The sequence below is a fragment of the Natrix helvetica genome, assembly GCF_964273705.1.
Source record: "Natrix helvetica genome assembly, chromosome: 5".
Taxonomy (NCBI): Eukaryota; Metazoa; Chordata; class Lepidosauria; order Squamata; family Natricidae; genus Natrix; species Natrix helvetica.
In genome coordinates, this window is record NC_138551.1 from 147956546 (window position 1) to 147981823 (window position 25278).

Genomic DNA, 25278 nt, shown 5'->3' on the forward strand with positions numbered 1-25278 from the left:
GGGGGTGAGGAAGGAGATAGGAGATAATTGGGATTTAATTTCATTTCTTACCTATTCATTTGTTTAAAGATGGGTGTTTAATTATCCGGCGCTACGGATGGAAATGATTCCCCAGGGGTGAATAATGGGGTGTGTGGTTTTTCCCACCGGGCAAAAAAATTAAAAATTAAAAATGGACTGGAATGCCAATCTCCAAGGCTTTGACGCCGAATCTTTCAGGGGAAATGGTTTTGATCGTGAAACTGGTTTTATATTTAGCTGACAGGCACCTGTCCTTTTTTTGGGGGGGGGGAATAAATAATGGGGTTCCCCCTGTCCCGTTCTAGGCAGTCCTCTTTACTTAAGACCAAAATTGAGCGGAAAATTTCCACCGTAAGCAAGATCCCCATTTTGCCACCTTTCTTGCCACCATTGTTGCGCAAACCACTGCTGTTGTTAAGTGAATGGTACGGTCGTTAAGCGAACCTGGCTCTCTCTCATTGTCAGATCGTCGCCAATTGGGGGGAATCACAGGACACCCCCCCCAGGACATTGCAAATGTTATATAAATACATGCCAGCCTCCGAATTTTGATCACAACGTGACCTGCAATTGTTGTTAAGTGTGAAAATGGTCACAAGTCACTTTTTTCCAGTCGTAACTTTGAACGGTCACTATAAGAAAATGGTTGTAAGTCGAGGACTGTATTTCAGGCTTTCAGGGCAAGGAAGAAGGGAAGGATATCTTGTGGACTGAACAATATATCATATGGCGGTTTCAGATTGTTGTTTTTCTTCTAATCTATATTACCCACTCATTCATCACAAAATCTCCAGAACTGTAAAGCCTACAAACTTGAAAGTTGGCACTTTTGTTCCTCTTGGCTTCTAGGTGTTCTCTAAGAAAGGATTTTTCAAAATGACCATCAGATCATTAGTATTTCTTATACAGTAATTAACACACTCTGATGCTAAGGAGTTCTACTCCCTCTCCCCGCCTGAAAAGAACTCTGTTCCAACTGCCAGTTGCCTTGTATTAACACGCTCTGATGCTAAGGAGTTAGACATTCTACTCCCCCTTCCCGCCTGAAAAGAACTCTGCTCCAACTGCCAGTCGCCTCACATTCCGTTACCTCAGTTCAAACTGGCGGACGTTCCACTCCTTCACTCAGGAGCGGCTTGGGGCTCCTTACAGTGCTAAACATCGGTACCTCACCAAAATGTCTACGCCTTCCACCTATGGAACGGCTTCTGAGCCAACAGATTGAACTGGATTTCTCCTGCGTTGCCCAATCAGAAGCACGGGTATCCAGATAGTATTTTATATTTCATATCTTAAATATGAGACTCCGTCCCCAGTCAAGCTGGAATCTTTTCTGAATGAATTAGATCCTTTTGGAGATTGTGTTCCTTGGGCATCAAGTTGGCTTCCTCTCATTGTGGAATTAACTTGGTTTGAATCCTGCCTGCGAAACCATGAATCTCTTCCGAGCCTCATTTTCGACCAGCTTAGGTATGAATCTTGGATAGAAGTCACAAGAAACCTGGATAAGAGATTGGGGGCTGCCCAGAGCGGGAATATAGATAGTCCTCATTTAGCGTCCACCATGGCAACTCGGCTGTTAAGAAAGGCGACGTGAAATCACGACGGTACTGACAAATCATTTCCAAAACGGGTCTGAAATATCCAGATTTTCTGGGAAGTTCTGACAGAAGGGAGGAAGATAAAAGAGAAGCAGGGGGGGGTTTAAAAAGAGGGAGAAAGACCCCTCCCCATAAGAATTAAATCTTTGCTTCCCATTTTTACCCTGAGCTTTTGCATTTGGCGCTTTGGCCCCCACGTTGGCAGAGATGCCAACTATTTTCAAGTCTTCCCTTCCCAAATCAGCAGGCACCTTTTGAAGGAGAGGGGGGCGACCCTTAAACCTTCCTCCGCCTCCCCCCCCCCGTTATTTTCCTTTGATCTGCCTCTCTTAATTTCCTTGTTTGTTGTTCTTCTCCCATCCGTGTCTCGTCCTTGATGAAAAATAAAATCTTAATTAGGAACGAGCGGGTCCCTTCCTCCGCTTGGCATCAAATCTTAGTAATAACTGAAAGGGCTTCTATTTCCCACCCCTCCTTTCTCTATTTCCTGAAAGGAGAAAAGATTGTCATCTCTTTAGGCCCGATGCAGCAATTCTTCCTTTCCTTTCCCAGGGCTTTGAAGTTAACACACATGGTGGTTGTATTAGTGTAACTCAAAGCACGCCTCTCCTTCTTTTAAGCGTAGAGTGCTGTTCCCTTGTAAAAAAAAAAAAACGCTCCATTGCCTCTTGTGGAAGGAAGGAAATCTTTGCTTGCTCGTAAACAACACATAGTATATTAAAAGAAAAAAACCTTCAGAATACAGAACAACAGAGCTGGAAGGGATCTTGGAGGTCTTCTAGTCCAACCCCCTGCTCAAGCAGGAGACCATTCAAGACAAGTGAAGTTAGAACAATGGAACAGAAATTGCCTCCAGAAGTTGTGAATGCCCCAACACTGGAAGTTTTAAAGAAGAGGTTGGATAGCCATTTGTCTGAAACGGTATAGGGTTTCCTGCCTTGGCAGGGGGTTGGACTAGAAGACCTCCAAGGTCCCTTCCAACTCTGCTATTATTGTAAATTATTTGGTAGCTTTTAAGGCGTGAGCTGGAGGAGGGGCGGGGGGGAGGAGCTTTCCATCCTGATGGCTTTTAGGGAGGAGAGAAAACACACAACACACACAAACACACAAACACACACAGACATGTTCAAAATCCGAAAACCGCCTGTGTCTCCTCGCGGCCTCTCTGCTTGCAGATTGGATGCTAGCTGGCATTTGCAAAAAAGACCTTGACCCAAATTTGTGCGTTACTCCAATTGAGTTGGGGTTTTAATTTTTTAATTTTTTTTAAACCTACCGTGTTTCCCCTCCCCCCCAAAATAAGAAAGGGTCTTATTTTCTTTTGACCCCCAAAATAAGTGCTTGGCCTTATTTTCGGGGGGGGGGTTATTATTTTTGAGGTGCAGGAGATGGCAAGCGTGGTCAACTCCTGTCCGCTGATGTGTTGCAATATTTTCGGGGAGGGCTTATTTCAGCGCATGCGCTCAAAAGCCCAAATGGGCTGATTATCCGGGGAGGTCTTTTTTGGGGGGGAAACAGGGTAGCCCCACTCCCACCCCGTCCCCCTCCGTCCTCTCCAGCTTGTTCTGCTTGCCACTGACTTGCCTTACAGGCAGGAGGAAGGCAAAACATTGGCCCACGCAGCACAGATTAGTTAGATTTTGTTGTGTAAGGAGTAGGAGGGTGGGCATGAGTGGGGGGGGGGATGAGAGGGAGGGGAGGGGGGGCTCGGATCAAGGAGCTGTCAGCTGCTGTCTGTCGGATCTCCTTCCTTGCTTTTGGCTGACTCGGAAACTCTGGTTTTACCTCCCCGGGAGAGATGCTGACCTTGCTTAAGAGACCTTGTCTCTTAAAGGCTTTTGCAGCTGAGCCCGTCCCAATGCTCTGCTTTGAATTACTGGGATTCACACAAGGTGTGTGTGTGTGTGTGTGTGTGTTGTTGTTTTTCTCCGGCGGGGATGAAAGGACTCCAAATCAAACTCTCCCCGTTCGAGAACCCCTTGGAGCGCTTCCCATTAAGGAGGGGGGAGAGAAAGGGAATAAAACATACCATTAGTGTCCAAAATTGTGGGAACCTTTTGGGAAAAGTGTACAGTATTTTGGAGGTCTGATGGCTAATAACGACACAGTTTTCCCCAAAAATAAGACCTCCCCGGATAATAAGTCCAATCGGGCTTTTGAGCGCATGCGCTAAAATAAGCCCTCCCCAAAAATATTGCAACACAGCAGCAGCAGCAGCCACGAGGTGACCACGCTCGCCACCGCCTGCACCTCAAAAATAATAAGACCTCCCCGAAAATAAGGCCAAGTGCTTATTTCGGGGGTCAAAAGAAAATATTGGTTTTTGCCTTTTGAACCAAGTGTCATTTGCAGACGAATAAAAAAAATAATAGGGAAGGATCTATTTCTACTTTCTCCTTTCCTCCCCGTTATACAAGAAAAGAATTGAGATTCTTTCTTGAGTTTCTTTCTCACCTTTTCCCGTTTTCCTGGGGCAACGGCACGTTTTCCTACGAGATCCTATGGATTTCCTTCAAGGTCATCCCTACGCTGTACGAAAAGCCCATTTGGCTACAGAGGGAGTCACCTTTCCATTTGTAAGGAATTTCCCCCCCCCCCCTTTTATGGAGAATCTTTTAGGTGTTTGTGTCTTTCAATTCCGATGAATGCCAGTAAGGAAATTCTAAGGATTAAACATCTCATTCACAGTTGAGACTCTAGAAAGAGTGCGGAGAAGAGCAACAAAGGTGATGAGGGGACTGGAGACTAAAATATATGAAGAACGGTTGCTGGAATTGGGCCTGGCTAGTCTAGTGAAGAGAAGGACCAGGGGAGACAGGAGAGCAGTCTTCCAATATTTGAGGGACTGCCACAGAGAGGAGGGGGTCAAGCTATTTTCCACGAATGACAGACAAGGAGTAATAATGGATGGAAACTGACCAAGGAGAGATTCAACCTGGAAATGAGAAGGAATTTTCTGACAGTGAGAACAATCAACTCATGGAACAGAAGTTGTCTTCAGAGGATGTCGGAGCTTCATCCCTGGAGGCTTTCAAGAGGAGATTAAACTGCCATTTGTTAGAAATGGTGTAGGGCAGGGGTTGGACTAGATGACCTACAAGGTCCCTTCCAACTCTATTGTCTTTCTCTGTATCATTCTCCCATCTGCTAATCTAATGTCTGAAAGTGTGATCTCCACTCCCTTGAATCTTTTTGTCCCTGTCTTAGGAGTTGATTTCCTGATCACTTTATAACGCCCGTACCGTCTTTAACAGAATAATAGAGTTAGAAGGGACCTTGGAGGTCTTCTAGTCCAACCCCCTGCTCAAGCAGGAGACTCTATGCCATTCTGGACCAAACTTATTCCAGTGTTGGAGCACAGACAACTTGTGGGGTCAAGACATTCCACTGTTGGCTGTTCTCACCTTTAGGAAATTTCTCCTTGGTTCTAGGTTGCTTCTCTCCTTGGATAGTTTCCATCCATTGCTTCTTCTCCAGCCTTCAGGTGCTTTCGAGAATAGCTTGACCCCCGCTTCTTTAACGCACTTGAGTGTTTGCAACCAGGATGGGAGTTAAGCTGGCTAGCCACATGCATGGCGACGTATTCCCCGTCCTCCTCCTCCTCCTCCGATTATGTTGATGGCAGCTTTTCGCCGTCCTGCATGCCGAGGTGGTATTGATTTGCATGAAGAGTAGGAACCGATAATCGCCTCAAATTAATCCTCCATAAACTCCTTGGCAGACATATTTTTTTTGTGCCTCTAATGCACCCCAGAGGTGCTTCTAAGGCTACGATAAGCTTTTAAGAATGACTGGCCTTCTGGGACACAGATCAATCCCTAAACCAGCTGCCTTCTCTCACCTGCGAATCAGTCCGGAGCCGTAATCGTAACCTTCTTACCGACGCTGGATTCGGGTGGGGAAAAAAGGAGTGGTGAGGTTGGGAAGGAGGCTTAGTAAAGGGAATTATATACCTGTGGGAATCCGCAGACGGCTTCTTGAGTTGCGTTGACCCAACGCGACGTTTTTGCCCGGCGAGCGTTGAGTTTATGTCCCGTTCCCATTCAAGGGGATGACTGATTATGCGGGACTTTGCCCGGGAGACGCTCCCTTTCTCTTAAAACGGTGTGCTTGCCGTCGTGTCGTGTCACGGAGGGGTGCTGTTTAGAAAGGAGGACTTGTAAAAAGTATTTAAGGCGCTACTCCAGATAGTACCCCTTTTCATCTCGGTGGATCAAGTGAGTAAGATGGCTGCGAGCTAGATTTTTGGGGCTTGTGGGCTGGATCTTGGAGTTTACCATGTACAAATCCTTCTTTTCCCCCAACTCTTGCCTGATGTTGGAGTTCTGGAAAACTTAGCACCCTACGGGGTTTGGGATGGTTCTTCATTCAGATTTGGCAAGTTTGGGAACTTTGATTCCTCCTCCCCCCCTCGGGCTTCACTGGGATTGGCAAATACACCGAACCTTTTTTTTAATCCTGTTGGGTGAAAAAGTGCAACCTTAAGCATGCTTCTTCGGAATTGCTTTCCTTCCTGGTAAACCCCTTCCCTCCCCCCTCCCTTTCTTTTCCTTTATCCTGGAAGTTTGCAGAATAAGGATTGCCTTTTGTTTTTAGACTGTCTTTTAGCAAAACACTGCTTGATTTCTGAAACGAGACCCGTAATCAGGGCTGTGTATTCAGGAGCATGGAGTGCCATTTGAGTGACAGCACTGAGGAATGGGGATGTGTGTGTGTGTGCGTGGTTATTTTTTTTTAAGCTCTGACCATCTTCGCAAAGGGCCAATCTTGTGTGTGTTGGAATATTTGTACAAGCACTTTATGTTTTTTATTGTTGTTGTTGTTGTTATTATTATTATTTACTTTATTCATTAAACATGAAACTCAGCCAACTGAACATTCAAAAATGCATTCCAAATACCAGTGACTGGTGCTAATGGTTGATATGGGTTGCTGCCAGCCTCCTAGGTATCAACCAAGTTGTTTCTTCTTCTTCTTCTTCTTCTTCTTCTTCTTCTTCTTCTTCTTCTTCTTCTTCTTCTTCTTCTTCTTCTTCTTCTTCTCCTCCTCCTCCTCCTCCTCCTCCTCCTCCCCCTCCCCTTTTTCCTCCATTCGAAACTCAGTCAACTGATCATTTAAAGATGTGTCACAAATACCACTGACTGGCACTAATGGTTGATATGGGTTGCTGCCAGCATCCTAGGTATCAACAACCTCCTCCTCCTCCTCCTCCTCCTCCTCCTCCTCCTCCTCCTCCTCCTTCTTCTTCTTCTCAGTCAACTGATCATTTAAAGATGTGTCACAAATACCACTGACTGGTGCTAATGGTTGATAGGGGTTGCTGCCAGCCTCCTAGGTATCAACCTTCTCCTCCTCCTCCTCCTCCTCCTCCTCCTCCTCCTCCTCCTCCTCCTCCTCCTCCTCCTCCTCCTCCTCCTCCTCCTCCTCCTCCTCCTCCTCCTCCTCCTCCTCCTCCTCCTCCTCCTCCTCTTCTTCTTCTTCTTCTTCTTCTTCTTCTTCTTCTTCTTCTTCTTCTTCTTCGTTGTTGGTACCCTTTAAACCACCACATCTTGTGCAATTGTTTTTTGAAAAATGCAAAAAAAAACCCCACCTGTGCAAATTCAACTTAATTCCCGAACTGCAGGTGTGCTTTGCAAGGGCTACCTTTGCTCTTTCAAAAACAATTTGGGGAAAACTGCGTATAGTTAAAAATGCAGGGTTGTTTTTTTTAAAAAAAACACGTTTTTGTTTTACCTGTGAACTGCCCTTTTTTTAAACGGTTTTTTTTTATTTTTCCATTTTCATAACATACAACCACATCTATACTCTTACACAGCCAACATCGTATTGTATTGTTAAATGTTTACATCAATTCGTCTTGCCGTCAACTCCCAAAATCAATGATTGGCTCTCTTCTGCTCTCCATACAACGTATTTGTTCCTTATCCACCACTTTCTTCTCCTCTCTCTCCTCCCCCTCCCTACCTCCTTTCTTCCCTCTGTCATCCTTCTCTTCTCTACTTCCCCTTCCTCTCCTCCTCTCCTCTTTCCACTCCTTCTTTCTCTCCTCTTCTTCCCCCCACCCTTGCCCTCTCTCCTCTCCCTCTCTTCTTCCCTTACCTCTCTCCTCTAGTTCCCACTCTTCACCTCATTTGCTTGGTGTATTACAGCTTCTGAGCAAGCTCCATTTTATGTTGATGGTTATTTATAATTCCTTTTCAATATGCATATTTAATTTTAACACGTATCTTTCTTTTTTCTAAAAAGAGAGGCCAAAAAGGTGTGTATGTATATATGTATGTGTGTACGTGTGTGTCTGTGTGTATGTATGTATGTATGTATATATGTATGTATGTTTGTGTTGTATTTGTGCTGATAAATAAATAAAGGGAGACTATATTTGGGCATACCAGGGGTTGTAACACAAATACACACAAACACACACACATACACACATACACACACACACACACACACACACACACACACACACACACTGATAAGGAGGAGAGCCTGTGGCATAGTGGATAAGATTCCTGCCTAAGATATAATACAGCCCAGGTTCAAATCCCAGTAAGGGTATGGCTAGCTGATGAGAGCTAATTAGCTCGAAATAGATCTATACTAGTCTCTCTTTATTTATTTATCAGTACAAATACAACATTTTATATATATATATATATATATATATATATATATATATATATATATATATATATATATATATATATATATATATATATATATTTTCATATTCATAATACTTTAACACGCACACACACTGCCTAATTTTGGCCAAGATGTAGACCTGTGAACTGCCCTTGAGTCTTTGGGAGTTGGGGGGCAAATCAGTTGAACAAATAAATAAATAAAGCCTGCAGCCGTTTCTCCCCCTCTACGTCTCCAAGTGAGTCAGTTCCCCCCCCCCCCCCGGTGAATTATTCTGTGAAGTCCAAAAGGGGTGGAACAATTGGACTACAGTTCCCATCATCCTCAAACAGCGTGGTAGATGTTTCTGGTGGGAACGATGTGGAATGTTGGATGGGAATCAATTCGGAAATGTCTTTTTCTCCTCCTTTTTCGGTCGGTTTCTCTCTGGAGAGTCGGGTGATTGATTTAATCTTTGGGGCAGGGCCCCCTCCACTCATATTCCAACGTCCTTCCCCGGATCCCCCCCTCCCCCCCCCGTCCACAATTCCTCGTCCTTCTCTAAACCGATCCCTTCTTTGCAGCAAGTGGATTTTTCCTTGACAGGGCTGGAAGAAAAGAAAAGAAAAGAAAAAAAGCCTTCGCGCAATTCCCAATTTCCTAAAAAATTGGCCCGCAAAAAACCCGCTTCCAATCCCACACGGCAGGCGAGAAGCGAAAACCCCTGCTCGCTTTGAAACGCACGATTCGAGTTGTGCGTGCGACGAAATTAAAAACAGGCCCCTTGGTGCACAAAGGAAAGGACCTACGCAAAAAAGCAGAGCGGGGAAGGGAAACTTGCAAGATTACGGGACTTAGTTAATCCTGGGAGGGGTGCAGCCGTGGAGAAGGTTACGGGTGACTGGGGCGGCTGGCGGGGGGGGGGGGGAGAACCAGACAGACAGACAGACAGACACATCCCACACACACTCCCGGAGAAGCGTGAGCTGCTGATGTGAGCCCTTTTTTTTTTCCCTCTCTCCTCCTCTCTCTCTCTCTTCTTCACAGCCAAAACGGTGATCTCACCTCTTTCCTCTCCAACCTTCACCAGAGCAGGCAGCTCGGCATGCCCGAGACGCAGAGCCGTTGCGAGTTCAAAAGAAGCAGCCTCGAGGTTGGCTTGGGAGCAGCAGGTAAGTGGCGTGCAGGGACACAGAGGTATGTGTGTGTGTGTGTGAGAAAGAGAGAGAGAGACACACACACACACAGAAGCAGAGAGAGATGGGAGGGAGAGAAAGAATTGCATAGGTCGGAGAGCTGTTAAAACCCGCTCCCGGATTCGGCCACATATGTGTGTGTGTGTCAGTTTCGAGCTTCTGCCGTGCTGGAGAAGCTGAACAGCCTCCGGGGGAGTTTTGACAGGCAGCGGTGCGGAACGAGGGCTTGCCAGGTTGTGTAATTTCATTAATCAAAAGCCGGCGGTGGCTGTGTGCGGAGGGCTCACCCGAATCCCTTCCTCCTTCCTCCTTCCTCCCCTCGTTTGCACCTTCTGCTGCGCTCTGACCTTTTCCTTGCTTTCACGGAGCGCGGCTTAGCTGGCCGCAGAATTAGGAGGAGAATTAGGAGGGGGGCAGGAGAGATGGGAAAGGTCGGGCTCTTTCTCCCCCCCCGCCCACTGGAGAAACGGGGCGGGTGGCAGAGAAATGAAGGTACCTTTCAGCCGAACGGCGAGGTCCAGAAGCTTCCCGGCCAAGCTGGGCAACCCAATGGGCCATGCCGAGACCCAGAGATAAATCCAGAAACGTTCAGGATTGACTTCTATAGGATACGATGGTCCCGTCGTTGTTTTGAAAAAACATTTTTATGTTTTCCCAGGAAGGAATGTCGAGGGAGCGGTTGGCTCAGGTGGTTGAGAAGGCATTTAAAACTTTGAAAGAATAGAATAGAATAGAATACAGTAGAATAGAATGGAATAGAATAGAATAGAATAGAATAGTTGGAAGGGACCTTGGAGGTCTTCTAGTCCAACCCCCTGCCTAGGCAGGAAACCCTATACCGTTTCAGACAAATGGCTATCCAGCATCTTCTTAAAGACTTCCAGTGTTGGGGCATTCACAACTTGTGGAGGCAACTTCTCTTCCACTGATTAATTGTTCTCACTGTCAGGAAATTTCTCCTTAGTTCTAGTTTGCTTCTCTCCTTGATTAGTTTCCACCCATTGCTTCTTGTTCTGCCCTCAGGTGCCTTGGAGAATAGCTTGATTCCCCAGAAAGGCCTGATCTAGAAGAAAAGACCCTCTCCCCTTTTTTCCTCTCTCCCCCCCCCTCCTCCAATTGTGTAAACAGAGCACATTTTATCCCAATCACATCTTACTAAACTCTCAAGGCTGGATCGAGGTCTGTTTCATTTCCTAGCAAACTTTACCAAACCCCAAAATGTACTCAGAGGCATGTCCTCTCCTCGTTTTAGTTTTGAATTATTGGGCAGTGGGACAGGGGTTTAATCCAGAAAGTGGAGAGGACCCCCCCCCCCGCTTTGAAGTCTACAGCATCTGTCCTGTCCCTTTGCTGCTGAAATTTTGACCCACCTGTTTTTTGTTCTTTTAACAAATGCATTGAGAAATATTCCCCTTCCTGCGTCTTCCTTCCCTGTCTCCTGAGATTCTTCTAGGTTTGGGGAGGGAGGGGGCTGAAAGGTACCCATCCCTTTAAAAAGGGGGGTGGGAAACCCTGGCGATGGGGTGGCCGCAGCATCTGCAATCCTCATCTCAAAGCGATAATGGTTCAGACAGTGAGGAGGTTGGGGAGGAACATGGGCCAGTCCTGGAGTCTGGGGAAGCTTGGACGAGGGCTCTGTGTCAGAGGCAGAGAGGGGGCCAGGGCCATCTGAGAGTTATGTGCTGCCTCCGGAGTCTCTAGAGTCTGACATCAGCGAGGCAGAAGAACAGCAGGAGCCTGTTCCCAGTGCGCACAGGCACAGAGCTGCCAGAAGGCAAGAACAGTTAAGACAGAAGGAACGACTCGGGAGTAAGGCTTGGAGATGATTGGCCCCTCCCATAAGACACAAAGGGGGAGCAAAGGCACGTGAGCCTTTGCAGGAAGCAACTTTGTTCGTCCTGGTCGGTTTAAATTCTGAAACTCCATTTTGACTCTGTGCTCTGTGTTACCTTGCAAAGTTAATTGCCAATTAGGTCCTTATGCAGTGTTTCAAGGGAGGTAAAGGTCGGTGCTTATCAGCCTTATCCCGAAAGACTTTGGCAGACTACTATAGGACTCTTTACAAACTATTTGTATCTCATTACGGCCTGCAAATGAACATAATTCACAGCCGTTGAAATAAAAAAGAAGGTTTTGGGGAGTAAGCGCTTAATTTTTACTGTCTCAGGAAGCCTAGCTGTCTTCCAGCCACAGTCCTGGATTATCTTTTCACTCCGTTTTGGGGTTTTTTGGTTGTTGTTGTTGTTTTTTAAAAAAGCGCATCCTGCTAATTGCACAAAAATCCAACTTGCCAAGGACTCTGATGGCTTTTGGCATCATTTAACCTCACCCCCCAAAAAAACTCAGCCTGGAACTTGAAAACAGTCTCCTTGAGGCCAGAATGCACCCCCTCCCCAGCTCTAATATGGCCTCGTGAGCTCATGGGAAAGAGGAGGGGTGTGGAGATAGAGAGAGAGAGAAAAGAAAGAGAGAGAGAGAGAAAGAGAGAGACGATGCTGATAAAATCTAATTGCTGCATCGATTTTGCTCTCTCGGAGTTGCTGTCAATGATTGAGGTGTTTGTAAGATCTCTGATGCAACACTTAGCTGTTTCTCACTCAGCCCGGCCCACCAGAGTCCTGGAGGTATTACCGGCATCTCTTAATCATGGAGTAAGGCAGTTAAGATCAACAAACCCCTTCTCAACTAACAGGAAGGGGATTTGCTTTTTCTCCAGTGTTGTGAAAACCTGACATTATCATTAGAGGGCAGGAGAGAGAGAGACAGAGACAGAGGCGCAGGAAATGCCACCTCTCCGCTGCCCTCTACTGGTGGTTGGTGGAATTCTCGCCACCTATTTTTTTTCCCCCTCTTGTAGATCCACGGTTTCTTTTTGGTGGCGGACTGTTGGTGTCGAAGATTTCAATTTCTGGAGAGAGAAGGGATGTGTAGAGTTAAAAAGCGGCCGCCAACATTGACTGGGTAATAAAAAAACTCGCTTCAGGGGAGAGCAAGGGAGGCTAAATTAAATTATCCACTCTGTCCTTCCAGTCCAGTGATTCAATATTTTAGCTTGCCCAGTTTGGCTTTTGCTTCCGCAAGCGGAACCGACTTCTGCAACCCTGTCACACATCCAGATGTTGGTCCCTTCCTTCAAGCCTCTCTACTTCTACTCCAGAGTAAAAGGAAATACTCTGTCATGGGGGTCTCTCCTCCAATTAATTGATCTGAAATTGGCAATGCACGAAAGGGAAATGAGGGAACACACAGACACCCATCAAAAAAATCCCACCAGCCTCTGGGTCTATAATTTGCAGAATTGTTCAAATGGCCAGCTGGGAAACAGAGGTGGAACAGATTTATGGATCTCTGAGCAGAGGAAAATGTTCTGGCCTGCCAGCTGCCAGCATAGCTGGCAGCAGATTAGGAGAGTGAGGAGGTTGGGGAGGAACCTGGGACACTCTAGAAGTCTGGGGAAGGCTCTGATGAGGGCTCTCTGTCGGAGGCAGAGAGGGGGCCAGGGCCGTATGCCAGTTATCAGCTGCCTTCGGAGTCAGACATCAGGAGGCAGAAGAACAGCTGGAGCCTGTTCCCAGTGTGGGTTGCCAGACGAAGGGAACAGCTAAAGAACAAGGGTCGACTTGGGAGTAAGGCCACAGGTGGATGATGAATGGCCCCTCCCAGAGGAAAGAAAAGAGGAGCGAAAGGGGAGTGGAGCTTGCAGGAGGCCATTAGTTCCCTTCATTGGTTGGTGACGCGCCGAGACGTCTTGCCAAGTTCTACAGATAACGGCCTGGCAGCTCTCCAAGCTAGATTAGGTCTGTGACTGTAAATCCTCCCTCGAAAGACTTTGCTGGATGTGAATGAGCAGAATTCACAGTCAATTAATAAAAGGGGTTTTTGTCAGGACCAGGAGTTTGCTTCATGTTCTCGGGAAGCCTCGCTCAGAACAGAAAAGAAGAACGGAGGCATAGTGATACCAGCAGGAATTCAAATCTTTGCAGGAGGGAGGTGTGATAGTTGAATTCCATCTGAAAATAAAACAGTTCACCTTTTTATGATTTATGATTCCCCGTTCAATACAGGATTTGTCTGTGTGCGTGTGTGTGTTTTTTTTCTTTGCGGTTCCAGGCGCACCGAGTCAAATCTTTCCTTCTTAACCTGACCGCCTCTGTGGCTTCTCGTCGTAAAATTCCCGTGTTAGACAACGGGGATGTAAGGCAGTATTCTTGGGCAGGCAGGGATAAGGCTGTTGTTAATCTTAATTGAGAGCCACATACAAAGGGATGAACAACAGTGTGGCACCTGAGAGGCTTTTACGCGTCTGGGTCAGCAAATCCTATTTTTTCTATCCGGTTAGGTAAATTCGCTCGGAAAGCAAGATTGCCAGTGACTTAGGGGTGTTGTTGTTGTCAGTTGCGATGTCGTGTCCGATCCATCGCGATCCCCATGGACAATGTTCCTCCAGGCCTTCCTGTCCTCTACCATCCTCTGGAGTCCATTGAAGCTCACGCCGACTGCTTCCGTGACTCCATCCATCCACCTCCTTCTCTGTTGTCCCCTTCTTCTCTTGCCCTCCATCGTTCCCAGCATGAGGCTCTTCTCCAGGGAGTCCTTCTTCCTTCTCATGAGGTGGCCAAAGTCTTTGAATTTCCTCTTCAGGATCTGGGCTTCTAAAAAGGATTCAGGGTTGATCTCCTCTAGGACTGACAGATTTGATCACCTTGCAGCCCAAGGGACTTGCAGGATTGGTAGGTAGGTAGGTAGGTAGGTAGGTAGGTAGGTAGGTAGATGATAGATAGATAGATAGATAGATAGATAGATAGATAGATAGATAGATAGATAGATGATAGATAGATGATAGATAGATAGATAGATAGATAGATAGATAGATAGATAGATAGATAGATGATAGATAGATAGATGATAGATAGATAGATAGATAGATAGATAGATGATAGATAGATAGATAGATAGATAGATAGATAGATAGATAGATAGATAGATAGATAGATTAAGTAGTTGTTGTTCGTTGGGAAGTCGTGTCTGATCCATCGCGATCCCCATGGACAATGTTCCTCCAGGCCTTCCTGTCCTCTACCGTCCTCTGGAGTCCATTGAAGCTCACGCCGACTGCTTCCGTGACTCCATCCATCCACCTCCTTCTCTGTTGTCCCCTTCTTCTCTTGCCCTCCATCGTTCCCAGCATGAGGCTCTTCTCCAGGGAGTCCTTCTTCCTTCTCATGAGGTGGCCAAAGTCTTTGAATTTCCTCTTCAGGATCTGGGCTTCTAAAAAGGATTCAGGGTTGATCTCCTCTAGGACTGACAGATTTGATCACCTTGCAGCCCAAGGGACTTGCAGGATTGGTAGGTAGGTAGGTAGGTAGGTAGGTAGGTAGGTAGATAGATAGATAGATAGATAGATAGATAGATAGATAGATAGATAGATAGATAGATGATAGATAGATAGATGATAGATAGATGATAGATAGATAGATAGATAGATAGATAGATAGATGATAGATAGATAGATAGATAGATAGATAGATAGATAGATAGATAGATAGATAGATAGATGATAGATAGATAGATAGATGATAGATAGATGATAGATAGATAGATAGATAGATAGATAGATAGATAGATAGATAGATGATAGATAGATAGATAGATAGATAGATAGATGATAGATAGATAGATAGATAGATGATAGATAGATAGATGATAGATAGATAGATAGATAGATAGATAGATAGATAGATAGATGATAGATAGATAGATAGATAGATAGATAGATAGATAGATAGATTAAGTAGTTGTTGTTCATTGGGAAGTCGTGTCTGATCCATCGCGATCCCCATGGACCACGTTCCTCCAGGCCTTCCTGTCCTCTACCATCCTCTGGAGCCCATTGAAGCTCACGCCAGCTGCTTCGGTGACTCCATCCAGCCACCTCCTCCTTTGCCTTCTTCTTCTTTTGCCCTCCATCGTTCCCAGCATGAGGCTCTTCTCCAGGGAGTCCTTCTTCCTTCTCATTAGGTGGCCAAAATCTTTTGAGTTTCCTCTTCAGGATCTGGCCTTCTAAAGAGCAGTCAGGGTTGATCTCTTCTAGGACTGACCAGTTGGATGGCCTTGCAGTCCAAGGGACTCAATGCAGGAGTCTTCTTCTCCAGCACCAGAGTTCAAAGGCCTCCATTCTTTGGCGCTCAGTTTTCCTTATGGTCCAACCTTCACAGCCATCCGTTGCAACTGGGAAAAAACACAGCCTTGACTAAGCGCCCTTTTGTTGGCAGGGTGATGTCTCTGCTTTTTAGGATGCTGTCTATATTTGCTTGGGGGTGTACAGGGAAGGAAACCTTGGAATTGAGCACCTCTTCCAAAGTTGCTAAACTGATAGTTCCATTCTAGTGCTAACTTTGCCGTTAGTCCTCAACTTAACGCTGCCACTGTCATAAATGGGAACCAGTTGCCAAGCCTCCCAATTTTGATCACGTGACCTTGCAACCATCGTGGTGAAAAAATAAATCACTTTTTCCCAGCACCGTTGTAGCTTTGAATAGTCACTAAACAAGCTGTTGTAAGTCCAGGACTACCTGTATAGGTTTTCCTGCTTGAGCAGAGGTCAGACTAGAAGACCTCCAATGTCCCTTTCAACCTCGTTACTCAAAGTTCTTGTTGTGGCCCTCCAGCAGCCAGCACAACTGGCAGCAGACTCGGAGAGTGAGGAGTTTGGGGAGGAAGATGGGCCAGTCCTGGAGTCTGAGGAAGGCTCTGATGAGGGTTCTGTGTCGGAGGCAGAGAAGGGGCCAGGGCCGTATGCCAGTTATCAGCTGCCTTCGGAGTCAGACATCAGTGAGGCAGAAGAACAGCTGGAGCCTGATCCCAGTGTGCACATGTGCAGAGTGGCCAGACGAAGGGAACAGCTAAAGAACAGGGGTCACCTTGGGAGGAAGGCCACAGGTGAACGATGAAGGGCCCCTCCCACAGGGAATAAAAGAGGAGCGACAGGGGAGTGGAGTTTGCAGGAGACCATTAGTTCTCTTAATTGGTTCCTGACTCTCCGAGACTCCTTGCCAAGTTCTGCAGATATCGGCCTGGCAGCTCTCCAAGCCAGATAAGGTCTGCGACCGTAAATCCTCCCTTGAAAGACTTTGCTGGATGTGGATGAGCAGAATTCACAGTCAGTTAATAAAAGGGTTTTTTTTTGTCGGGACCAGGAGTTTGCTTCCTGCTCTGGAGAAGCCTTGGCCAGAACAGTTCTACGTTCTGTCTGTTTTGTTATTTTTTAAACATGCATCTATTTCCTATCTGCAGTTCTCAGATCCTTCCTCTGGCCACCCACCACCGAGATTTCAAACCCTGAAGTTCAACCTTGCAATTTCATATATATATATATATATATATTTTTAAAAAAGGATATTAATTAGGCCAAGCGCCCCCTGAGTCTTACTCCTCTGCTTTATTTACTGTATGCAACCACCCAAAAGCCCCCCCAAGGGTATACTTGACCTTCTTGGATGGACATCTTCTCACGTTGGCCTTTAAAAGCTAAATCCTTCCTTTTAAAAAAATTCTTTTTTAAAAAAGGCAGGAACATGCACTGCCAATGTCAGACGGAAAGAATCCCTCCCCTGTTTTGGGCCTTGGGCAAACGTAAAAGGGGATCAATACGTTATAGATTTGTGTGTGTGTGTGTTTGTGTGTTTGTGTGTTTGGAGTGCCAGAGCCGCCTCCTCACGCCTACAAGCTGAAGGATTAAAAGAGAACTCTTTGCATTCTCACAATCTCACAATTCCACCGCCCCCCCTTTTCTCCCCCATTTCCATTTCCCCATTTTTGGGGAGTGGTGTGTGTGTGTGTGCGTGCTTGTGAGGCTTTGCAAGGAGACACAACTGAAGGAGAAGCGGGGTGCAGGAGTTAAACCGCCTAATGCAGCCCTGCAGCGTATAAATTAACCAGGAGTCCCTACTGATTTCCCCCAATAATTGGGTCTGCGTCTTGTCCCATCAGGCTTGGCCTGTTCCTCTCACTGGGGAACTAATTGATCGTCCTGAGTTGGGGCTCTGAAAATGCCCAGCCAATTATGAACTTGGCATGGCGACCGCTGGGCAGCTTGCATCCCTTCCCCTGCACGCCTCGCTCTTAACCTCCCTCCCATATTCTTCCTTTTTTCCTCTTCTGTTTCCATCACTTTTTGACAGAGCTGGAAGGGACCTTGTAGGTCAACTAGTCCAACCCCACCCCTACACCATTTCAGACAGATGGCAGTCTAGTCTTCTTTTATTTCTTCTTTTATTTTATTCCCCCCCTCCCCCCGGGCACCCTTAGGAAACCGTTCGTTCGTTTGTTAGATTCGTTTCAGGAGTGTGAAGATCTGTCCGTGAGTCTCCGAGACTCTGTGCCCAGCCTTTCCTTGCAGAGAAACCTCATTTGGGAAAAGATTTACATGGCAGCTTTCCAAGATAGATACAGTAATACAATAGTAGAGTTGGAAGGGACCTTGGAGGTCTTCTAGTCCAACCCCCTGCCTAGGCAGGAAACCCTATACCGTTTCAGGCAGATGGCTATCCAACATCTTCTTAAAGACTTCCAGTGTTGGGGCATTCACAACTTCTGGAGACAACTTCTGTTCCACTGATGAATTGTTCTAACTGTCAGGAAGTTTCTCCTCAGTTCTAAATTGCTTCTCTCCTTGATTAGTTTCCACCCATTGCTTCTTGTTCTACCCTCAGGTGCCTTGGAGAATAGCTTGACTCCCTTTTCTTTGTGGCAACCCCTGAGATATTGGAAGACTGCTATCATGTCTCCCCTAGTCCTTCTTTCTCTTAAGCTAAACATACCCAGTTCCTGCAACCGTTCTTCATATGTTTTAGCTTCCAGTCCCCTAATCCTCTTTGTTGCTCTTCTCTGCACTCTTTCTAGAGTCTCCACATCTTTTTTACATCGTGGCGACCAAAACTGAATGCCGTACTCCAAGTGTGGCCTTACCAAGGCATTATAAAGTGGTATTAACACTTCATGTGATCTTGATTCTGATAAGGTCTGTGGTCATAAATACTCCTTTGAAAGACTCTTTGCCAGGCCTTGGCTGAATGTGAATGAGAGGAATTCACATTCGTTTAATAAAAAGGGGTTTTGTCGGGACCAGGACTCTGCTTTGTGCTTTTTGGGGAAGCCTAGGTCAAAACACCTCCCTCCCTTCCTCTGTCCATCCTTCCCTCTATCTGTCTGTCCCTCTATCTGTCTGTCTGTCCACCCATCCCTCCTTCCCTCCCTCCATTCCATCCATTTTGCCATCTTACCTGTTCACCCACCCACTTACAGGTCTGACCATCCCATCAAATAGACGCCTCAATCAAAGGAGAGATCAAAGCACAGTCCGCCCTTCCCTCCCGCCCAGGCCTCGCAGCTTACCACCCACCCACCCCAATTGTAGCTCGCAGCCCTCCAGGAGGCTAAAAGATTAGAGACCCTCTTGGATCTCTTAGGCGGGAGGCTACCGTATTTTTCAGAGTATAAGACGCAGCAAGGTTTTGAAGAGGAAATTTTTTTTAAAAAAAATGTTTTTGCACTCTGCAAACTCCCCCAAAACAGCCCGTTTTTTGTAAAAACGGGCCCGTTTCCCCCCTCCTGCCCAAAAGGTTATGAATAGCCCTTAGGAGGCTTGTAGAGTGCTCCTGGGGGTGGGGGTGGGCCAAAAACGAGCAAAAAAATGCCCTGTTTTCATGAAACTGGTCCATTTTTTGTCAAAAAAAAGGGCATGGATAGCAATTAGGAAGCTTATAGAGTGCTGCTGGGGACTGGGGGGGGCAGAAAACGGGTTGTTTTTTGCTCATTTCTGCCGTCCCCAGCCCCCAGAGCACTCTGAAAGCCTCCTAAAAGCTTTGCAACGTCATTTTGGTGAAGGGTGCGGGGTTTCGGGAGGCAAAAAATGCTGTATTCAGTGTATAAGACGCACCCAGATTTTCAGCCTCTTTTTTGAGGGGAAAAAGGTGCGTCTTATACTCTGAAAAATACGGTATTTCCATACAAATCTCTACGGGCAAAAAAAAGAAAGAAAGAAACAATTGCAAGATTTTTTCCAAAAAAAAAAAGGAAGGAGAAGGTCACCTTGTGGTGACTTTTCCACCTCCTCCTCCAAGATCTGCTTTTCCCACGCATTCATTGCCCTTATGCTTCCTTTCCTTCCCCCACCCTCTCTCTTTCCGCCCTGTTGTCGCCCTCCAGAGTCATTTGTCGTGCGTTTTCTTCTCCGACGTGCGCCTCCCCCCTCCGATCCCCATCGTTCCCGCAGGGGTGGTGGTGATGGGGGGGGAAGACACTATTTGAAGCCTTTCCTCTCCGCGCGGAGCCGAGCGGCTCTTTTCCCCCCACGCAGCCAATCAATGGCAGGCTCTTCGGCCCCGGCAGGGCTCGGCGAACACCCGATCAATAAGTTATTAGCACCATTCTGTCAGCTGTAATGCGGAGATTGATCGGGACTGGGGCTACCAGCATGCCGCTTGGCACTTCCCCTGCCTGATAAAGATGACAGATTAAGGGGATAAAAAAAAAAGAGGAATTAAACCTGGCTGTCAAAGGCTGGGGGGGGGAGGGCAGCCCCGTGATTGAAGGGGCACATTTCAGGGACACCGAAGGTGCCACCTCTGGGCACCTTACGGGCAAAGCTTGTGTTTTCTGGGCAGCGAGGTGTAATACGTTGACGCGGTGCTAGGCGTAGAATTGGTACGTTGACTCACCGAGGGGGGAAAGGGGGCTAGCTCAGCAGGGGTGGGAGTCAAATATTTTAGCAACCGGTTCTCTGCCCTGTTGCTGGTAGCCTGCTCGGCCTCCTGCACCGCTGCTGGGGTAGTGGTGGGCTTTTTTGCCCTCCCCAGCAGAAGTTGGTTCCTACCGGTTCGGCTGAAGAGGTTGTAACTCGGGCGGACCCGTGACCGTACCAGTTCTATCCGGGACGCCGCCATCTTTATTTTCTGTTCTGCACATTGGCAGATCAATCTTCATTGAGTAAAAATGTAATCCCCCCCCCTTTTTTAAATCGGGAAGATCTTTTTAAATCCAAATGCCCATGCGCGGGGAGCATGCAAAATTTTTCGAGCACCAATAATAATGCCGGCAGGGATCCACCCTTGCTCCCCAGGCTCCAGAGGCTTTCCATGAGCCTCTGGGAGGGCGAAAACGGCCTCCCCCGCCTCTGGAAGCCAGAAACGAGCCGGTTTCCGGACTTCCACGAGTCCCGTTTATCGCCCTCCTAGATCCTCCGCGCAAGCCCTGCACTTATCTGGCATCCAAAACGGGCCGCGTGGAGACTCCTGGCAGGGGAAGGGCGGGCGGGGCCAGCCAGTCCTTGCAACTACCGGTTCGGCGAATCAGATGTAAAATTAGCATCCAGTTCGTCCGAACTGGCTGAATCTCACCCCTGGCTAAATGGGGAATATATGGAAAACCGGCACCCTGCCGGCGAGACAGAAGGCGGCCGCCAAATGGGGAACCAACGTGATTCCTTTTAGTTGATGTTTTGCGGATTTTATGATAAGCTTGGGAAGCGTAGTTGAGAGACGGGGAACAACGCCCCCCCCCCCTTTAGGACTTGTGGACTTCAACTCCCAGAATTCCTGAGCCAGGGGACATTTATTTGTACACATTTGTGCGCAGGGTTTATGGTCCGTGAATTGTGTGGTGAGCAGATGTGAGACGGTTGGGATTTATTTCCGAATCCTCCGTCATCGGAGCCCAGATTCAACTCCTGTGGGCGTCCCGTCGTTATTCTCTTGGCTTCTATTTTCTCTTTCTTATTTTCTTTTCATTTATTACGTTCGTAGGCTGCCCGACTCTTGGCAGCTCACAAGGAAAAAACAAAACAAAACTTAAGAGTCAAGAATCAAACATGCAGCTTGGTATATCTCAGGCTTAGATTTGCCGTCCTGGAGATCATTTAAGATTTCTAGCCCTGGTTTTGATGAGCCCAAACAAATGTTAGAATTCTTTCAGACCATGTTTGCTCGCGGGGGGGAGTGGGGGGGGGGAGAGGGAGAACTGTTCTGACCCAGGCTTCCTTAAAAAGCATGAAGCAAAGTCTGGGTCCCTTTTATTTGCACGACTGTGAATTCCTTTCATTCCCAGTCAGCAAGGCTTGGCAAACAGTGTTTCAGAGGAATGTTTATCAACACGAACCTTATCTCGCTTGGAGAGCTGCCAGATAAACTAGTTTCCAAAAACAGGGCAAGGCAAGACTTGGCGCAGAGTCTCTTATAGTCACACACAGAACTTTCCACTCTTGAAATGACCGAAATGAATGAATGGTTTCCTGCAAAAGCCCCCTCCCCGTTCTCTCTCCTTTTGTTTCCTATGGGAGGGGGCCAATCACTTCCAAGGTGTGGCTTTACTCCCAAGTCGCCCCTGCTTTCTTAGTTGTTCTTGTCTTCTGGAAGCTCTGCGCATGCGCACACTGGGAACAGGCTCCAGCTGTTCCTCTGCCTCACTGCTGTCTAACTTCCTCTCTGCCTCCGACGCAGAGCCCTCGTCTGAGCTTTCCTAAGCCCCCAGGACTGGCCCATGTTCCTCCCCAACCTTCCCACTGCCCGACTCTGCTGCCAGCTTTGCTGGCTGCTGGCGGGCCACAATGAAAACCCTGGTTGAGCATTGCACAGGAAAACAAATCTGCTTTTGAAATCGTTCATTCAAACTCATTCATCCCGATTACCAAATCTTCACCCTGGTTTATCGCCTGCGTTCTTGACGGCTTATTTTCCAATATTTATAGCCCGCTCCGGTTGAAATAGACTCTTGGCTGGGCACTATGAATTCAAAAATCAAGATATTAAAATTCCCATGCCAGGATTAAAGACGATGCGTAAAAAATTTAACTCCCTGTCATTGCCATCCTTGATGATTCACTGGGTAAACTTTAAGGTAAACTAAACTCTTAATCCTACCTGAAACAAAATTATTTTGTTTGGTTTTTGAACTGGTAAAAGTAAAAGTTCCCCTCGCATATATGTGCTAGTCGTTCCCGACTCTAGGGGGCGGTGCTCATCTCTGTTTCAAAGCCAAAGAGCCAGCGCTGTCCGAAGACGTCTCCGTGGTCATGTGGCCGGCATGACGCAACACCGAAGGCGCACGGAACGCTGTTCCCTTCCCACTAAAGGTGGTTCCTATTTTTCTACTTGCATTTTTTAACATGCTTTCGAACTGCTAGGTTGGCAGAAGCTGGGACAAATCACGGGAGCTCACTCCATTACGCGGCGCTAGGGATTCGAACCGCCAAACTGCCGACCTTTCTGACCGACAAGCTCAGCGTCTTAGCCACTGAGCCACCGCGTCCCACTCTTGCAACTGGAGACCACCTCAGATAGCTCGTAATATCTCTACTTTAATGCGAGTCTGAAGGCAACCGGAATCCTAGCTCCGGAGTGATTTGAACTCAGGGTTGTATGGCCCTCTACAAATTGTGACTTTGCAACACTGTTTTGGGACTGTTGTTGTGTCATAAAATAAGTCGGGATTACACACCTCTCCTTCTAAGCATCCTTAAAGAGAGGTGAGCACTCGCGGTAGGGGTAATCCTGGACTTGTAATTATCACCGAATCTGGAATTAGAACCGTAAGTCACGCCAATTATAAGTGGGTCACCATGTGACCCGCCCTGATTTTGCAACCTTTGTTGCAATGGTTGTTAAGTGAAACCCACGTCGTTAAATGAATTCACTGCACCCAATAGGCATTTTTGGGGGGTCAGGAATCAGAAATAAATGGCCAAATTGTTTCTTTCCTTTGACGGTCTCTGATCTTTCAACGCCTCGGACTACACCGCCCATTTTCCTTCGCAAGGGGCTCTTTTCCCTCTGTTTGGGGCGCCATGATATTTGGAGCTAAATCCCCCCCCTCCTCTCCAAACTTTAAATTTTGAGGGGCGCAACCTGGTTTACAGACAAACCAGTCGGTGGGTTTCTATTTTCAAATCCCATCGCGAAATCTTCGCCGAATTACAATAAATAAAAAACCTACGCCGGGCTCAGTTAAATTCCATAACCTCTAATTTTGCACGCTGATTAAACGAGGCAGATGGGGGAAAGAGGAAAAATGTAAATAAAACAATTTGCATATTTTAAAAATCCTCTTTCGTTGCACACAGTGTCTTGCAGTTGTGTCGGTGAGGCGAGGAAATATTGCCAGCACCCAGCGCAGCTCTTAAAAATCCACAAAACTCATTATCCAGTGGGAGGGGGGAGGGGTTTCTCGCATTATGGCAACCTTGAGGACTAGAATCATGGTTTCTCTCCTTAACAGAAAAACCTCCCCCTTTCCCCCAAGGAGGCAGAATTCAAAGTATCCCCGGTTTGCACCTCTATTTTGCACAAAGAGGCAGTTGAACCCTTAGAAGAAATAGGGATGTGGGAAGCATATCAGAAAGGGACCCTCCCTAGTGTCTTTTCCAGTAAAGAGGAGGGGGCAGAAATATTGTAATGGTCTGTGGAAAAGACCTTGAGAGACAGGAGGAAGAAACACAGACTAGGCAATAAATAGATAAGAGGCAGCTGAACCTTAGAAGAAATAGGAATGTGGGAAGCATATCAGAAAGGGACCCTCCCTAGTGTCTTTTCCAGTAAAGAGGAGGGGGCAGAAATGTTGTATTGGTCTGTGGAAAAGACCTTGAGAGACAGGAGGAAGAAACACAGACTAGGCAATAAACAGATAAGAGGCAGCTGAACCCTTAGAAGAAAAGGGGGTGTGGGAAGCATATCAGAAAGGGACCCTCCCTAGTGTCTTCTCCAGTAAAGAGGAGGGGGCAGAAATACTGTAACGGTCTGTGGAAAAGACCTTGAGAGACAGGAGGAAGAGACGCAGACGAGACAACAGTCAGATAAGAGGCAGCTGAGGTCACAGATGGAAAAGGGGCTTTGGGAAGCATCTTTGGAAGGACCCTCCCTAGTTTTTGCTGGGTGGGGGGGACGGGGAGAGAAAGGAGGAAGGGATTCTCTGGATGAGAAGAGGCTTAGATGCCTACAAGGATGAATTCTTTTTCGCCTGCTCTTATTTGACGTGCTTTCAATTCCCACCCCAGCATTATTATGGAAGAATATTGATTTTTTTTTTATGTACATGGGAAAAGAAGGGCAAAGTGGGAGGGGGGTGGGAGTGAGGGGTTTCTGTAATTGTGTATTATATATTTTGCACTGGCTGGCAGGAGAGAGAGGGGTGGGAGACCCTTCCCCCCAAAGGTGGGGGACTGAACACACAGAGAGACGATGGAGTAAGATCAGGGATTGTACATTAGGGTGTGTGTGTGTGTGTGTGTGTGTGTGTGTGTGTGTGTGTGTATGGGGGTGGGGGGTAATTCTCCATTTTTGTCTCCCCCACCCACCCCCCTCCCCGGGCTCCCCACCCCACCCTGACCCCGGCTGTTTTACACCAGGGCACACGGGGAGCCTGCGGGAAACGCAAGAGAGCCCATCAAATGAGGCCGTTAAGTAGGGAAATAAAAGTAGATTTTGCGAATTTATGGCTGGGAGACCTTGGCATCGATCAGCCGCACCGAAGGATGAGGGCTGGCAGGGAGTTAGAGAGACGGAGCAGCAACCAGCCTCCCTCGGTTTTTTCCTCAGCTGGTTTGGAGTCTGTCTCTCTCTGTGTGTGTGTGTTTGTGTGTGTGTGTGTGTGTTTGTGTGTGTTTGCAAGCCTGAAAAGGCTCACAGATTGTGGTGGTGGTGGAGGAAACGGGGGGGGGGGTTGGGTTGGATTGTGTGCATAATTGTGCATTTCCAGCTGAACTTCTCTTCTCCTCTCCTCCCTCCTTCCTTTCTTTTACCTTCCCCTCGTTATCTTCTCTTTTCCTTTCCCTTTCCTTCCTTTTC

At 47.1% G+C, this 25278-nt stretch overlaps 1 protein-coding gene across 8 annotated transcripts in view; it reads left to right on the plus strand.

Moving 5' to 3' along the window:
* The window catches only part of SAMD11 (sterile alpha motif domain containing 11), a 115770-nt gene that overhangs the window by 48023 nt on the left and 42469 nt on the right, over positions 1–25278 (plus strand). For all 8 annotated transcript variants that reach the window (XM_081954917.1, XM_081954919.1, XM_081954918.1 and 5 more), the window contains exon 4: positions 9297–9421. In XM_081954917.1, coding sequence (XP_081811043.1) covers positions 9297–9421 — 125 coding nt within the window. The remainder of the gene's footprint in view (positions 1–9296; positions 9422–25278) is intronic.